At 41.9% G+C, this 18,243-nt stretch overlaps 1 protein-coding gene across 4 annotated transcripts in view; it reads left to right on the top strand.

The window, feature by feature from the left end:
• The window catches only part of LOC117367726 (zinc finger protein 90-like), a 78,220-nt gene that overhangs the window by 38,401 nt on the left and 21,576 nt on the right, over positions 1 to 18,243 (top strand). For all 4 annotated transcript variants that reach the window (XM_033960587.1, XM_033960586.1, XM_033960585.1 and 1 more), the window contains 5 exons: positions 4,966 to 5,067; positions 6,188 to 6,298; positions 12,131 to 12,241; positions 14,312 to 14,395; positions 15,500 to 15,613. In XM_033960587.1, the coding sequence (XP_033816478.1) occupies positions 4,966 to 5,067; positions 6,188 to 6,298; positions 12,131 to 12,241; positions 14,312 to 14,395; positions 15,500 to 15,613 (522 nt within the window). The remainder of the gene's footprint in view (positions 1 to 4,965; positions 5,068 to 6,187; positions 6,299 to 12,130; positions 12,242 to 14,311; positions 14,396 to 15,499; positions 15,614 to 18,243) is intronic.

Here is an 18,243-nt window from a genome sequence, read left to right as displayed (position 1 = left end):
ATAGGCATGCAAATTTGCTTCATGCATATTCATTAGGGCTAGCCTGAAAACCCAATTGGCCTGGTGTTCCTCCAGGACAGGGTTGGGAACCACTGCCCTAGAGTGTAGTTAACCGAGAAGCCTTATGGGACAGGGAAGCACGTTCACCTTTCACACCTTTGTGAAACAGTCTCTGTCTTGCTGTGGTGACTCACAGTGCAGTCTTTTTTTTTTTTTTTTTTTTTTGCTTCCTAGTGAGACTGGAATGGATTTTAAATGACTAGGATTGGATCAGTCCAGACACCCACCTTGCTTTCCGGCCAGATGGAAGGGGGTCTTTCTTTTTTTCTTTTTTTTTTAAATCATCTTTCTTAGAGTACTTCTCTCTCGTTTGTAAGGATGGAGGGTTTCTGGTGTAAATGGTGTCAGGTCAAAAGCGTGCCGGGACAAAGGCGCGCCCAGACAATCGAGTGCAGCGCGGAGGTGCGCGCCGCTCAAAATGACTGTTTTTAGGGCTCCGACGGGGGGGCGTGGGGGGAACCCCCCCACTTTACTTAATAGACATCGCGCCGCGTTGTGGGGGGTTGTAACCCCCCACATTTTACTGAAAACTTAACTTTTTCCCTGTTTTTAGGGAAAAAGTTAAGTTTACAGTAAAATGTGAAGGGTTACAAACCCCCCATAACGCCGGCGCGATGTCTATTAAGTAAAGTGGGGGGGTTCCCCAACAACCCCCCCCCCCCCCGTCGGAGCCCCTAAAAACTGTAATTTTCTTCAGCGCGCGCCTCCGTCTTGTGCTCAGTTGTCGGCGCGCGCCTTTGTCTTTCGCGCCGTTGTCTATGAACCGGCGTAAATAGATTCCTTTTTGAGGCTCGTATTCATGCTCTTGGGCTCAGCTTTGATACCAAGATATCGGAGTGCTGCTCCCTGCATGCTGCCTGATATGGGGCAGAGCTGATGGCTCTATTTGCGGGTTGGAGCTACAGCCTCGGCACCCTGGGGTTGTGGGTTCAAACCCCGTGCTGCTCCTTGTGACCCTGGGCAAGTCACTCAGTCCTCCATAGCCTCAGGTACGTTAGATGGATTGTGAGCCCACCGGGACAGGGAGGGAAACATACTTGAGTACCTGATTGTAAAACCGCTTAGATAATCTTGATAGGCGGTATATAAAAAAAACCCACCTAATATAATAATAAACATTCTAGAGCAGTGTGGGATAAGCGTCTGTTAGTGCTATAGAAATAATAAATTGTTGTTGCTGTTCTCATAAGAACATGACGTAAGAATTGCCATACTGGGAAAGACCAAAACTCCACCAAGCCCAGCATCCTGGGTCCAACAGTGGCCCACCCAGGCCCCAAGTTCCAGGCAGAAACCCAAAGAGTAGCAAAATTCCAAAGCTGAGATTGTGATGTCATAGTGCCTCATTTCACCGATGCCTAAGAGCCAACCTCCAACAGCGATGTCACAGTGGCTTAATTATCCTATACTTGGATCACGTGAGAACATAAGAGCTGCCATACTGGAACAGACCAAAGGTCCATCAAGCTCTGTATCCTTTTTCCAACATTGGCCAACCCAAGTCACGAGTACCTAGCAAGATCCCAAGTAGAAAAACAGATTTTATGGCTGCCTATCCTAGGAATGAGCAGTGAACGTCTCTTTTAGGAAATTATCCAAACCTTTTTTAAACCCCGCTAAGCTAACTGATTTCACCACACTCTCTGGCAACAAATTCCAGAGTTTAATTGCACATTGTGTGACGAAATATTTTCGCCGGTGTGTTTTTAAGTCTACTACTTAGTAGCTTCATCGCATGTCCTCTAGTCCTAGTATTCTTTGAAAGAGTGAACAAGTGATTCACATGACACGGGGAAAAATGTGTCACCGTCTCTGCCCTGTCCCCATGAACTTGGTCCCCGCCCCGTCCCAGCAAATCGTCTGATCCCATCCACACAAGCCTCGAATAGTTATGATTTTATATTGAATGTATTTTATTAATGTATAAAAAGAAACAATATTCTGTACAATTTGTCATTTTATAAATACAAATCAATATAGAATATATAAAGCAGGATATAAATCTATAAACTATAAAGTTTCTAGTGGCCTCTGATCCTAAAGGCAAATTTTTTTTTTTTTTTTTTTTTAGTTCAATCAGTTTTATTAGCATTTTGTCATAGAAATACAAGCATAGACCTCATATACATAAGGAGTTTTCACAGATTGTAAGTACAGGCGGTCCATGACATGACATCAAAAACATAAGAAGTTGCATCCACTGGGTCAGACCAGAGGTCCATCGTGCCCAGCGGTCCGCTCCCGCGGCGGCCCATCAGGTTCACGTCCTGTGAAGTGGTTTCTAACTATTCCTGTAACCTACCTCCACTTCTATCTGTACCCCTCAATCCCCTTTTCTTTTAGGAACCTATCTAGACCCTCCTTGAACCCCTGTAGCGTGCTCTGGCCTATCACAGCCTCCGGAAGCGCGTTCCATGTGTCCACCACCCTCTGAGTAAAGAAGAACTTCCTAGCATTTGTTCTAAACCTGTCCTTTTTCAATTTCTCCGAGTGCCCCCTTGTACTTGTGGCTCCCCACAGCCTGAAGAATTTGTCCCTGTCTACCTTCTCGATGCCCTTCATGATTTTGAAGGTTTCTATCATGTCTCCTCTAAGTCTCCGCTTTTCCAGGGGGAATAGCCCCAGCATTTCCAATCTGTCAGCGTATGAGAAGTTTTCCATACCTTTTATCAGTTTTGTCGCTCTTTTCTGGACTCCCTCAAGTACCGCCATGTCCTTTTTGAGGTACGGCGACAGAAAAAAAGAATAATAACATAACCTAACGAACAAGTTTATCAGCCGTGTGTACAGGTCCAAAGTAAACACGCAAGTATAAGAGGATATAGTAACATTAAAAGGTGTCGCATAAAGTTATAAGATGGTTCATACAGTCAGATATGTCAGCATGATGATACAGTAAGGCAATTCTTGTATTCATAAGTCTAATTCTCTGTCTCTTTCTACACTGCTTAATAACTAATAATCTTTGCTCTCTTTATTTCTTACAAATGCCATAAACAAGAAGTTCTAACAGGGACTATCAAGGCTGTACTTTTCTTATCGGATCACAGAAGAATGAAACTGTAAACTCTATTCGCATGACTTAAAATTTCACAATGAAGCAAAACTCTTCTTTCACAAATCTTTTCATAGTGTATATTTTCTGGGGGGCCCTCTTCACCTAGATCAGGGGTAGGGAACTCCGGTCCTCGAGAGCCGTATTCCAGTCGGGTTTTCAGGATTTCCCTCAATGAATATTCATTGAAAGCAGTGCATGCACATAGATCTTCTGCATATTCATTGGGGAAATTCTGAAAACCCGACTGGAATACGGCTCTCGAGGACCGGAGTTCCCTACCCCTGACCTAGACTCTATTGGGGCAGTATAACAAACATCCGCCCCCCCTCCCACGCTTTTACTAAACTGCGATAACGGTTATTAGTGCATGGGGCTGCTCTGAATGCTCCGCGCTGCTCTCAACGCTCATAGAGTTCCTGGAATGGAGAATGGAGAACTATGTTACTTGTTACACTTCTATGACCCCAGTTTTGAAACAACTACGTTGGCTGCCAATTATGTGGAGAGTGCAAGATAAAATGCTGATGACAGTACATCGAAGATTATATGTTCAGGCAACAGGTATTGTCTGTTTACAAGCCAAAAAGAAGCTTAAGGTGCAATTGGTGCTGGATACTGTACACTATAGAGCAGGAAAAACAATTATTTACAATGTCCAATGTGACACGGACAAGAGGTCATGGACTGAAGCTCAGGGGGGACGTCCAGGACAAGTATCAGGAAGTTCTGCTTCACGCAACGACTAGTGGACACCTGGAATGCTCTCCCAGAGAAGGTTATTGCGGAATCCACCGTTCTAGGATTTAAAAGCAAACTAGACGCACATCTCCTTACGAGAGGCATAGAGGGGTATGGGTGACTAAAATTACGCCAGGTGTACACCTGGCTGGGCCTCCGCGTGTGCGGATCACCGGACTTGATGGACCGAAGGTCTGATCCGGAGATGGCAGTTCTTATGTTCTAACGCAGTGTATCGCAAACTGTGTGCCGTAGTGAGATTTTTTGGTGTGCCGCCAAGGAATGACGTGTAGCGAGTCTGTCACTTCCGGCGCCTCTCTTCCTCTCTACCCCCCTCCACCCCCGGCGTATCTCCGTTCTGTCAGCATGAGAGCTCAGGGCCTCCCCTGCACGGGCCTCCACGCACGCTCGGAGGCCCTTGCAGGGCTGGGGTTGGAGCATGGCAGGTCCACATGCCCTCTTCTTTGTGTGCCTTGAGAAACATTGCTCCATTAGTGTGCCGGAGCTTAAAAAAAGTTTGCGTGACGCTGCTGTAACAAATCACTCTGCATTTTCGGTGGCGGCAATAGCTTTATGGATCAAGTTGCCAAATAACGTACGGCTGTGTAAGAACACTGAACAATTTTGCAGACATCTTAAGACTCTCTTATTCATGCGAGCTTTTTTTACGTTAAACTAATTGATCAAAGAAGAAATGTTATAAAATTATAGAACGATTTTTTTAACTGGGGGGTGTTTTACCTTTTAAATTATTGTGTTTTGCATAGAAATGGGGAACGTAGATATGAATGTTGTTCGTGAGAATTGGATTACATCCCTGTGTTAGTACTTTATGTATGTTTATTTTGTAACCTGCCTAGGGATAGGTGGAATATACATTTTTAAATAAAAGAAATAATACGTTATCTGCTAAGTTTACTTTTTGACTGTGCCTTAAGCTGTCAGGTTGAATCTAAGCATGGATTTCAGATGATGATCAGTTCCGTAGCGCCGCTGTTTTCTTAGCCCTATACTGGTGTCGGTGTCTGTGAAAGAATAATTTCCTAGACGTAATTATAGGCATTAATGTAGTGTTTTCAATATGCTGAAATCATCCGTTTCCTTCCTAGGCTGTTCCAGCATCGCACCTGACATTTTGATCCGAATTCGGCGAGAAGATTCCAGTGATGAGCACCAGAAAAATAAAGACATTGGAAACATGCCCATCGCAGGTACATTTGAGTAGCCGTATGGAGCAGGTGATTTGTCTTGGATTAAAGGTAATGATATAACATCCCTGATAGTGAAGAGGTGACAATGCCCCTAGGTGGCTGTATTCCATTAGTAAGGGTTTGTATTTATTTCCGTTTTGTTTAGCTCTTGTGTATGGTTTTCATACATTTAGAACTACGAAAGGAAACAAATGGGGGGGGGGGGAAAAGTTTAAAAAGGTGAACTTGTAAAACAGTGGATGTAATGTTCAGCCGGACTTATCCGAGAAAGAGCAGGTCTGATTTTTAACAGCTGTTTTCAAGATATCGCCGAAATCTCCTGCTGACTCTCTTCAACAGTAGCTGGAGTAATAGCGTTGAGGTGGTCTGTTGCCATATCCCGTGCCAGTACCTGGATAATTCTCACAAGTTGAGATAGCGAAATAGCTATTTTGCTGTCCAATCCTATTTGGCACTGAATATCCATGTTTGGCCGGATAGCTTCCTGTGGCTGCCTTAAACCCGGCTGTTCAATGCCGGTACCTGGGTATCAACTAGCACTGTATATCCAGGTATAAATTTAAACACCCAAAGCGTTCGCGGTAGTATTTAAACATTGTCTCGGTTTAGTTAAGCTCTGTTTATGTAAGCTCTGGAACGCATTGCCAGAGGTTGTGGTGAAAGAGGAGAGTGTAGCTGGTTTTAAGAAAGGTTTGGACAAATTCCTGGAGGAAAAGCCCATTGTCTGTTATTGAGAAAGACATGGGGGGAAGCCACTCCTTTGGGATTCTAGAATCTTGTTGGGGGTCCGGAATCTTGCTATTCTTTGAGATTCTGTATGGAATTTTGCTACGCCTTGGGTTTTGGCCAGGTACTAGGGACCTGGATTGGCCACCATGAGAATGGGCTGCTGAGCTTGAAGGACCATTGGTCTGACCCAGTATGGCTATTCTTATGTGTACTTTTCCTAATTATTCTTATGGTTCATTTTTATACCAGGACTTCTAAGGGCCTTTTGTGCTGCATCCAGGGACATTTTGAGGCTGTCAGATTTCACTCAATTATGAGCACGTTATTGTTTTTTTTGTTTTCTTTTCTTGTTAGTCTGAAGCCATTTTCTCTCTTTTTTTTTTTCTGATAGATTGCTCCAGTTACAGATCTGAGCCTTCTGTACGAACCCTGGAAATGGAAGAGCTACCGGTCAGCTCCAATCTATCAGAGACAGAAGAGGAGATTACTGCGACCTCTACAGGTGAGTAATGAGTTAAATCCTTAATTCAGAACAATGACATGTGGTCAGGGCCTTCAGGGGATTCACTCCACTCCCTAAAGACCTTGAGGAAATTCAGATCAGTACTGTTGGGGCCTTCAGGGGATTCGGAGAATCCCCAGACCAAGAACCCTGCTTTTATTTTTTTTAACTTTTTGTTTGATGCAGTTTGATTGGTTGAGCAGGCTGCCTACTCAACAAATCGAACTGCATCAAGCAAAAAGTTTTCCAGCCTATATTGAGATAAACCTATATTGAGATAAACCCGCTCTGCCCAAGTCCCTTAGCGGTTTTTGCAGCTGAGCTCTGTGAGAGAGCCAGCGACGGACTCTGGGGAACTTGGGCAGAGCAAGTTCTTTCTTCATTGGCTTAATATAGGTTTCAGACATCGCCTGTATCGGACCCCTGAGGAAGGCTGTCAATTAGCCAAAACACTGGTCCTGCTGCCAAAGGGAGTCACAACTATAAAAATTTTAGGTGTTCTCATAGATAATAAGTTAACATTTCGACCTCAAATAAGCGCCTTAGTTAAAAACTGTTTCTATAAACTGAGAATGATCCGATCATTAGCCCCTCTTCTTGACATTAGTTCCCTCAATATTCTGATACATTCACTCGTCATATCAAAATTAGATTATTGTAACTCACTTTTAAAAGGAATATATCATAAAGACTTAAAACGTTTGCAGTTGATTCAAAATACTGCTATTAAGATAATTTCAGGAGCAAAGAAGTATGATCATGTAACCCCTCTCCTTCAAAATGCCCACTGGTTGCCAGTCTCACAAAGAGTAACATATAAAATTGCCCTTTTAACATTCGGAACTCTGCAGTCAAATGCCCCAGCCTTCATAGACAGATTACTGATTCCATATGACCCACCAAGATCCCTAAGGTCCATATCTCAATTTAACCTCAACATTCCTTCCCTAAAAAATATTGGCACACGCCGTACCTCAATTTTTTCAGTTACAGCCCCTACAATCTGGAACGCTCTTCCACTATATTTAAAAATGGAAAAAAACTTTAAAAAATTTAAAAGCAACTTAAAATGTTTCCTTTTTAACGACGCTTTTAACTGAAAAAAAAAAAAAAAAAAAAGAGGCTCATTTTAGAGATTAAATAAATAAATAATATTTGTTTTTAATTCACACCCATTCCCCTAATTCCTTTTGTGTTTACCTTAAATGTTCCTTACATTTACTTTACCAATTGTATTTCTTACCCCCTTTACCATTTGTGTTTATTGCCCATAATTACCTAGTACGTTCTGTCATCAGTTATGTCGATTATAGAAAGTTTGTTCTAAATGTTATATTTTCTTTTTTGCTGTAATGTTATTTTATATTCTGTACAACGCTTTGAAGAAACGAAAAAGCGTTTAATCAAAAATCGAATAAACTATAAACTATAAGACTTTACTGCTGATATTTTTTATACATCTTGCAAATAAATCTTTGATCGACAGTCTCGACACCCTGAGTTTGTGGGTTCAAACCTATTCTGCTCCTTGTGAGTTTGGGCAAGTCACTTAATCCCCCCCATAGGCCCAGGTACATTAGATAGATTATGAACCCACAGGACAGACAGAGAAAAATGCTTTAAGTACCTGAATAAATTCATGTAAACCCTTCTGAGCTCCCCTGGGAGAACAGGATAGAAAATTGATTTAAAAAAAATGCTATATGTGGGTAATTGTAACAATGGTGAAACTAAAGCAGATAGAATAGAATTACTGATCAATGCGATGGATGTGCTTGTTTTTTTTAGTGCAAATTAACTCAAAACGTGGCTTGATAGTCGACACGCAAACACACATTTCATCATCCACCATCTGCAGTCGTTCTCTCTTTTTTTTTTTTTTCAATTTAATTTCTGTCAGAGCTGAAAATCCAAGTTCACAAAAATGATCCAAATGGTAACAAAGCCTTAATTGCTTTATTGCTCAAGTTAGGCTAACTACTGCATAAAAAATAAAATTAAAATTTCTTGCCATTAGATTTCAAGGATCATACACATCAAAGAATGATTGTTTGAGCAGTTGTATCCTTATGCACACAGACACTCATAACATCGACAGAGTCTTGCTTATGCAACATACATGTCGTCTATTCTACTTATGAAGAGAAGGTTTTGTTTTTTTCCAAATGGCAAATTAAATTTTATATGCGATTTATAATTTTTATTCATTTTCAAATTTTACATAAAGTGTACAAAATATTGAAATACAATTAATGAATACACAATATCACTTTTATATCTAATACATATTATTCTAAATATATTTTTATCCCTTCTCCCTCCCCCCACCCTTCTAGTATTTTCCAATCATATATTACATATTGTATATCATATTATATCATATTGTGTAAAAGTTGTTTTCATTACCCTCCCCTTCATGTGTGTCACAAATAAGATATTGAAAAGAAGAAAAGAAGAAGAGAAATCCTACTAATTATTCATTACAATATTTTGTCAATGGCCCCCATATTTTTATATATTTAGTATATGTCCCTCTTTGTATTGCTATTGCTCTTTCCATTTTGAATATATGACATATTGTATTCCACCAAAATGTATAATTTAGGTTATTATAATTCTTCCAATTAAAATTAACTCTTTGGGGCACACCACTGTGCCTTGGCATACAGTTTGAGAGACACTGGTCTAATCCATAGTTTTCGGGCTCGCTGAGACACTCCCGATGCCGTTTAAGTCCAAGTTCAGCCCCATAGAGAGGGCCATTCTTGCTATTGAGATTGGGATATCCGAGCAACGCCGGGTGATCGGCTAGTTACATAATAAAACATATACATTGGTACCTCGGTTTACGAGTGCACCAGTTTGCGAGTATTTTGTAAGATGAGCAATATATAATACTGTAATCACAGCTATAATCTCTTGTTAATAATGTTACTTTCTTTAGTTTATTTTTAAATATTATTGTGAAGTGCTCAGACCAAGTAACCCAAAATATAGTGAAGTCACTACAATGAGGTTAACAAGGGGACCATCATCGCCTTCACCTGTCCCCTGCCCTCCCTAGATGCCCGATAACTTTATCAGATCAACTTGATGTACTTATCTGAATAGGGGGGTAGTTGGTTTCGTTAATTCTCATTGATGACTGTTTACTAGTAAAATTTGTGTGCTCCGTTAAAATCCTAGAAGTGTTCATTCATTCTTCCAATCCCGTCCCCCCCGACTCGAGTTTCACCTCTTCATCAGGGAGGGACACTAAGGAAAAATCAAACCAAGTTCAAAAATCACAGCTTAAACTTCTTGAAACATAGTGTAAAGACTCAAATTGAATTAAATTATACCTATAAGTTCTGAGTACAAAACATTCGCAAAATCGGGGCCTCGGAAACCGAGCTTGCCTCAATTTGCGAGCAGCGCCCCCCGCGATCTGGCATCCCCCGCTCGCGTCGTGCACCCCCCACGATCTGAAATCCCCCTGCACCCACCTGAACACGCTGCTTACCCCCATCTGGCCACCGGCACCAACGCACAGGACATGCCGGCACCCGAAGATCTGTGTCTTCTTCTTTGCTGGGCCTTGAGCATCTGCGCATGCTCAAGGCCTTCGAGTTCACGCTCAGCAAAGAAGAAGACGGAGATCTTCGGGCATGTCCTGGGCGTTGGTGCCAGTGGCCAGATGGGGGATTTCAGATTGCGGCGGGTGAGGGGGGGGTGCGACGCGAGCGGGGGAAATGCCGGATTTTGGGGGGGGGAGGGGGGCGGATCACGTGGGGGTGTCCTTCGGGGGGAGCAATTCTGGTTCTCACGGGGGGGGGGGTAGAGCAGCGCCGCTGGCCTCGGAGGGGGGGGGCGTGGGAACGTATCAAGCGAGTTTCCCTTAGTTCCTATGGGGAAACTCTCTTTGATATTTGAGTATTTTGGTTTACAAGCATACTTCTGGAACGAATTATGCTCGTAAACCAAGGTACCACTGTACTACTGCAACTTCTTCTATCTCCCCTGCCTCGCAGTCATGATGAAACAACTACAAACAGTACAAAACACAGCCTTGAGACTGATCTATTTGCTGAAGAAATATGACCATATCACCGCTGCATACCTCGACTCCCAATACAAGCAAGAATACTATTCAAATTCTACTGTCTACTATTTAAAGCCGTGAATGGAGACAGCCCAGCCTACTTGAACAACCGCCTTATCCGAACTACCACAACCAGGCAAAGGAGAACCCAGACACCATTCGTGCACCCCCCAATCAGAGGCGTCAAACGCAAAAAAAAATGTATGATGGCCTACTGGCCACGCAGGCAGCGAAACTAGATCGCCAACTATCCAATCTACTGACCACGACACCAGACTACAAAACTTTCAGAAAAGAAATAAAAACCCTGCTATTCAAGAAATCCATCAAAACAAACTTAACACCGCAGGAAGCTCTTCAGTCCGCCGAAGCAACCCGTTCAACTCTGTAACTCTTCTGAAATGTCCAGATAACCTCTTATGTAGTTCGCCTTGAACCGCAAGGTAATGACGGAATAAAAGTCTCTAATGTAATGTAATATATAGTACTCTGCATCTAAAGGCCGTGTCTGTATCTAAACGCTTCTAGAGAGGCCTCTGATCCTAAAGGCAAATCTTAATTCTCTGTCTCTTTCTACACTGCTTAATAACTAATAACCTTTGCTCTCTATATTTCTTACAAATGCCAAGGATTCATAAACAAGAAGCTCTAACAGGGACTATCAAGGCTGTACATTTCTTATCAGAGCATAGAGGAATGAAACTGTAAACATGGGTCTATAGCAAATTTCTATTCTAACATTTTACAGTGAAGCAAAACCCTGCTCTCGCAAATCTTTCATAGTGTATATTTTATGAGGGGGGAGGGGAACCTCTTCACTTTAGCCTCTATTGGGGCCTTTACTATCATTCCCAGGGGCGCGATTCTCTATATGATGCCGTCGTGTGCTTTGACATGCGATCAGCACTGTACAGAGAATCCGGGCCTAACTGCGAATATTCAGTTTTTCATGTCATCTCGCACTCAGTGTTCATATTTAAGCAGCTAGTACTACTGAGCTGGTGGCCAGTGCCATTTCTGGCCGGTTCAGTAGAAGCTAAATGTTAGCCGGTGTATGTTATTTTCGCTAAAGGCAAGTTCGACCACGTCTCCCCACTCCTGTCCAAACTTCACTGGCTCCCAGTTCACTCCAGAGTCCTCTTTAAATGTGCCTGTTTAGCCTTCAAGATCCTACATGGCATCCTCCCTCCCGTTATCCCACTCTTCTGGAACTCCTCTAACCCTAATTCCACTAGATCCTACCAAAAACTGAAACTATCATTCCCCTCTGCAAAAGGTATATCCCGCGTAGGAAAACTAGGAACATCCCTCCCCTTTAGAACCACAGAACTCTGGAACAACCTCACATCCCCACTCAGAGTTTCAAGTTCCCTCCAATCCTTCCGCAAACACCTGAAAACTTGGCTCTTTTCAAAAATCTAACACTTCCCGCTCTTTGGTTCTTTATCTTCCTAGCTCCTTTCCTATAACCCTTCATTGTAGCTCCTTTTCAACCTAACCCTGTAAACCGTGCCGAGCTCTACGCTTGTGGAGATGGCGCGGTATACAAACCTAAGGTTTAGTTTAGTTTAGTTTATAAGAAATACATTTTAGCCTTAAATTTATTAAGAGATTTTAAAACTTTTTCAGATCCCTGAAGATGGATCGTTGACAAATGTTTAGGCCTTTCGAAGCCATTTCCAAATGTTTTAATAGATGGTCCAGCGTGAGTCATTATAACGTTTGTTTTTGTTTTTTTTTTGCTGTAATAGGCCTTCCAATCGTAACGTCTGTGTTCTCGTTGAGCGAGATGACAAAGGAAGACCTCTGCATGGATCGTCCTATGGCAGGGACGACCGAACAGATTAACCCTCCGGTAGCAAGTAAGTATACAGTCCCACCTGGACAACTTTACGTTCTTGTTAACTGAGAAGTTCTGTGGGGCAGGGGGCTTGTTTACTTTTCACACCCCTTTTAAAATATCTGTCATAAGAACATAAGCTTTGCCATACTATGTCGGATTGAGTCCATCAAGCCCAGTGCCCTTTATGTAATAGTGACCTGTTCAGGCCACAAGTACCTGGCAGATAGTGGTAGAGCCTTGTGTTCCTCCTTCCCTGAGGAATAAAAGTCTGGTACATCCCACTGGTACGGAGTGTTATACCTGGACAAAAAGGAAGGTGACTTTTAGTCTTACCTGTTAATTTCCTTTTCTTGAATCCCACTAGACCTGTTCAGCTTTCTGCCCTGAAAGGCTGTGAATTAGGGATCTGATTGAACCCAATCCTGTGGTTCAGGAACCACAGATCGTTCTGTGCCATTCTGATTTCTTTGCTGAGTGAGTTAATTTATGGTTTCATTTGTTTTTGTTCAAACGTTGGGTTAAGCCTAAGAGTGGTTCTCATCTTTGATGAGGAACCATGAGCGTGGGACAAAGGGAGAACAGGGGCACAAACTTGGTACACAGAAAGAGGGAGGGAGGATGAACTTGAGACACAGAATAGAGGGAGGGAGGGGGCATGAACTTGGGACATAGAATGGAAGGATGGAGGGAGGCAGGGAAAGAGATTCTGAGGTGGGGAGGGAATAGAAATGGAGAATTGTTGGGCATAGGGAGGGAAAGAGAAAATTATTGGACATGGTTAATGGGCGAGGAGTGAGGTAGAGATCCATGGGGAAGAGAGAGATGAGAGGGAGAAATACTGGATGTGGTGGCAGAGAGGGAACAAACTATCTCTAGACTTCACTTCTTCTTAATACTGATCATTTCATTAGACATTGTTTTCTTTCGCTTCCTCTGTTGGTTGAGGGATATAACCTATGGTAATGACTAGTCTAGCAAAAATTTAAGGAAAAGAAATTAACAGGTAAGACCTGAATTTCTCCTCTTTTTTAAAAATAATAAAAAATCTAACCTTCCTCGATATTTCACTATGGCAGTGAGTATTATATTTTAAAATGTCAACTGCTATGGTTAAATGTCATCAGGATTTTCAGGAAAAGTGTCTAGATAACCACCAGACAACAAATTTGTTATGTGAGCTGTCCCCCTTTACAGTCTACAGACAAGGGACCCACCTTATACTTAACTGTCAGGGCAGTCTAGGGGAAGAAACAAAAATCCCACCGCTGGCCGATATTCAGCACCTCTTTCTTGGAATTCCTCAAACCCTAATACCACCAGATCCTCCCACAAACTAAAACTATCCTTCCCCTCGCTAAAAGACATTTCCCACACAGGAAAGCTAGGGACCTCCCTCCACTTCAAAATCACTGAGCTCTGGAACAACCTTACCTCCCCTCTTCGGAACTTGAGCTCCCTCCAAGTTTTCCGCAAACATCTGAAAACCTGGCTTTTCTCAAAAAATGTAAGTCTCCCTCCAACTTAGGAATCAAGGAAACTCTTATATCTTGGCATCCCAAGTCCTCTAAATTTTCTTCACACTTCTACCTCTAACCCTCTGTTTATTCCAAGTTTCCAAGTTTATTAAGTATTTTTGATTTATCGCCTATTCAAAATCCAAGGCGATGTACAAATAAAATAGTTGGTAACACACTTGCAATTATTAAATTAAACAAACAATTATCTAAAATACAAATAACACATATTACATTACATTTAAAGGTAATTTAAATAGTTTATAGTGAAACATAAGGAAAAATTATTTAATATGTGTTGTAGTTCCTTCCTATTTCTCCTACTGTAAACCGCGTTGAACTCTACGAACGTGGAGATGATGCAGTATACAAACCTAAGGATTAGATTAGATTAATACCCAGCTTATTTGGCTACATACGCGGGTCATGATGCGGATCAGCTTCAAGTGACAGTATCTAGTGTTGAATATCCAGGTATAAATTTGAACGCTGCAATCAGTATCGGAACTCAACGCTGACCACGATGTCATAAGTTTAAGTCAGTCTAAACGTATTTTTCTCTTGTTTTCTGACAGACTGCTCCGGTCACAGTCCTGAGTCTTCCGTACAGACCCTACAAGTGGGAGGTTTGCCTATCGGCAGCCCACGTGAAACAGAGAGTAAGTAACAAACAAAATCCTCCATCCATAAAAAAACAAAAACAAAACGGCGAGTATTTTAAACTGTTTCACTGGTGGGGAGCTCCTTGGAAATAGTTGTTTGAGACGCTTCTTGGCTATAACTATTTGAAATTCGCTCCCTTGGCTTCACCTACTTAGGTGTCCAAGAGGCTAATTTTACACAAACAAACACATATTGGAGGAAATTTATACTCGACTTTGCACCAAGAGTAGCAACATTCCAGAATCCCAAATAGTAGTAACATTCAGTGTTTCCGATCCAGGGCAAGCAGTGGCTTCCTCCAAGAACCTTACGATCTGCCTCTCAGCACCTTCTTTATGTCCCATCCTTAAAAATCGTCAGTGCACGCAGGGCAACCTTATTCGCCACAATAGCCCCTACAATATGGAATTCATTACCATCACATTTAAGGTCTGAGAAAAATCTTGATAAATTTAAAGGCGGTCTTAAAAGCTTCTTATTTAAAGATGCTTATGAATGTTAAATGATCTTAGGGTCCTTTCATGCCAAATGCTGTTTATTTATATTTAACTCTGACATGATCCCTCCCATTTCCTTTTGTTTTTAACCTTGGTTGTTCTCTTTTCTTTAAAAAGTGTATTTCTCCCTACTATCCCGTTGCTTCCATGTAAGTACTGTTGTGTCATTAATAAATCTGTTAATTGTCCCCCCTTTTTAATTTTTTAACTGTTAAACGCTTATATTGGCATTTTATCAAAAATTTTAATAAACTTGGAAACTTGGATATCTGTCTCGATAGCAGACTATGGACTTTCCCTCCAGGAACTTGTCCAAACCTTTCTTAAACCCAGCTATGCTAAGTGCTGTTAAACCACTTTGAATACTGACCCCCTTATTATCTGTCCTTTTGTCTAGCAGGGCACACAGGGCGAATCACAATTCAAATACATAAAACATCAAAATTAGCCCTAATATTAAGAAATATAAAAGATTTTGCCTGTTCAGATCTCTGAAGTTGGATCATGAACAACAAATGTTTGACGTTTCAAATCCATTTTCAAATAAATTAATAGTTGATTCTGCATGAATCCTTCTAAACATTATTTATTTCATTGCAATAGGCCTTCCGATCGTAACGTCTGTGTTCTCATTGAGCAAGACACGAGAGGAAAACCTCCTCTTCATGGATCATCCTATGTCAGAGACGACTGAACAGATCCACCCTCCTGTAGCAAGTAAGTGTACAATCCCACCCGGACAACTTTCTTTCCTTGTTAACTAAGAAGCTCTGTAACAGGAATTCTCAAATCTGATCCTCGAGGTTCACAACCCAGCCTGGTTTTCAGGATTGCCACAATGAATCTAAACTAAACTAAACTAAACCTTAAGTTTGTATACCGCGTCATCTCCACAGAAGTAGAGCTCGACACGGTTTACAGGAGTTGGTATAGAAAGGAACTGCAATGAAAAGTAGAACTGCAATGAAAAGTAGAAGGACTTAGAGAGAAAAGTTTAGAGGGATTCATATATCGATGAGGTCAACTTTCTTTCCTTGTTAACTAAGAAGCTCTGTAACAGGAATTCTCAAATCTGATCCTCGAGGTTCACAACCCAGCCTGGTTTTCAGGATTGCCACAATGAATCTAAACTAAACTAAACTAAACCTTAAGTTTGTATACCGCGTCATCTCCACAGAAGTAGAGCTCGACACGGTTTACAGGAGTTGGTATAGAAAGGAACTGCAAAGAAAAGTAGAACTGCAATGAAAAGTAGAAGGACTTAGAGAGAAAAGTTTAGAGGGACTTCATATATCGATGAGGTCATTGCATTTTAGAAAAAAGCCAAGTTTTCAAATGTTTCAGAAGAGTTGGAGGGAGATCAGGCTTCGAAGCGGGGTAGTAAAGCTGTTCCAGAGTTCGGTGATCCTGAAGAAGAGGGAAGTCCCTAATTTTCCTGCATGGGATATGCCTTATAATGAGGGGAAGGATAGTTTGAATTTTTGAGTGGATCTGGTGGTGTTGGGATTAGAGGAGTTCCAGGATAATGGAAAAAGGGGAGGCAGGATACCGTGTAGAGACTTGAAGGTTAGGCAGGCTAACCCTAAGGATTACTGGGAGCCAGTGAAGCTTAGACAGAAGTGGGGAGACGTGGTCAAATTTGAATATTCAGATGAGATCATACAAGTTGTCTGCCCCATATGCCATGCCTGATTCCAAGCAGGCAGAATCTCTGGGATATAATCTAATAAACAATTTATGAATCGCACTATACCAAGAATGTTCTAGGTGACTTACATCCAAAGAAGCTGTAAACTCTATGAGAATATACAAAGACAATTAATACTTAATACTATTATCATAAAATAGATATTGCACTATATCATATAAAAAGTTTTCAAATTTTTATGAAACCTTAAGTAATGAACGTCAGAAGATATTATGGGGCTCATAATCAAAACTTAAATACGTCTAAAAACCCGCCCAAGTCGGTACTTGGATGATCTAAAAGACAGGTCGTCCAAGTGCCGATAATCGAAACGGCTTTTTAGACATATCCAGGAACTGGATGCTGCTGTGTGCCCAGAGCTGAAAGGGGTGTTTCTGAAGGAGTGGTTAGGGTGGGATATGGGCCGGCCTAGACTTAGTCGTCCTGCAGGGATAATCGATTGTTTGACGAGACTGCCGAGACGAAAGTTATACGTTGTGAGTTAGACGATGTCAAAGCAAGTATAAGTGGCAAAAAGGTTTCCAAAGTGACCAGATAACCACTGCAGAGACAAAGTGAAGACCCCCCACACGCTCCCCCAGTGACCCCCCTCACATGCACACAAAGATCGAAATAAAAAAGTACATACCTGCCTCCGGAACAGCAGCATCTGGCATAGGAAAGCCTAGTAGAACTGCACAGAGGTGGTTTAAGTAGTCTGGGGAGTGGGCTAGTGAACCATAGATAGGAGGACTCTAACCCCACATAACCCTACTCTACTGCCATATAGGTGCCACCTGCAGCCATAAGGGCTATTGGGGTGGTAGACAGGTGGGTATAGTGGGGTTTGGGGGGCTCACCATGACCTGCAAGGGAATTCTGGTGAAATGTTTATCTGGCACCCTTTTTGTGAATTTCATAGCTGTGCCTTCTAATGTGCCCCACTACTCTGTCATCATGTCAGGATGACCAGTCCATTAAAGGGCTGGCCCCTCCCACATCCAAATGGTCTTGTTCTGGGCGTTTGGGACTGGGACAGAATTTTGGTTGAAAATGTGGTATAAAGATAGACATCCCATTTCTAGGTGGTTTGCCTTTTGAAAATAGGCATTTTCTTACTGTTGACTTTGGGCGTCTAGCACCATATGCCCCTCCGCGGTTTCATATTCTCCAGTTTACAACCCCCCTTTTCAATTTATCATTATATTTCACATTTTCATACTTATTAAGGTATGTTTCAATAATTTTATTAATTCCATGATGTGTTTCCATAATTTATTTGAGGCAGGCGTTTTTTTGCCGAAACACGACCCGTGTCGTGTCCTACAATAAAGGTTACTTGATTTGTCCCTAACCTGGCTGGCTCTTGATGCTCTTTGACGTACACCCTGCGTGATGAACTTTGGCCCTCTTCTAGACATAGCCATCCTTGGCAGGGGACCACGCACTAAGAACTGCAATCACGAGTCCCATATCAGGCCAGTGGATGTCGCCATTGCAGCTCTGCAGCATCCCCAGCCTTGGATGAATTTCGATTCCAAACTAGAAACACCAAATTAATGTTCAGAAGATTTTTGCCCATTTAAATCCCTGATGTTGGATCGTTAGCAATAAACGTTTGCAGCTTTGAATCCGTTTCCAAATATTTATTTCATTGTAA

Source organism: Geotrypetes seraphini, chromosome 10, assembly GCF_902459505.1.
Source record: "Geotrypetes seraphini chromosome 10, aGeoSer1.1, whole genome shotgun sequence".
Classification (NCBI taxonomy): Eukaryota; Metazoa; Chordata; class Amphibia; order Gymnophiona; family Dermophiidae; genus Geotrypetes; species Geotrypetes seraphini.
The sequence above is the reverse complement of the archived record's forward strand: the minus strand, read 5'-3'. Positions and strand labels throughout refer to the sequence as shown.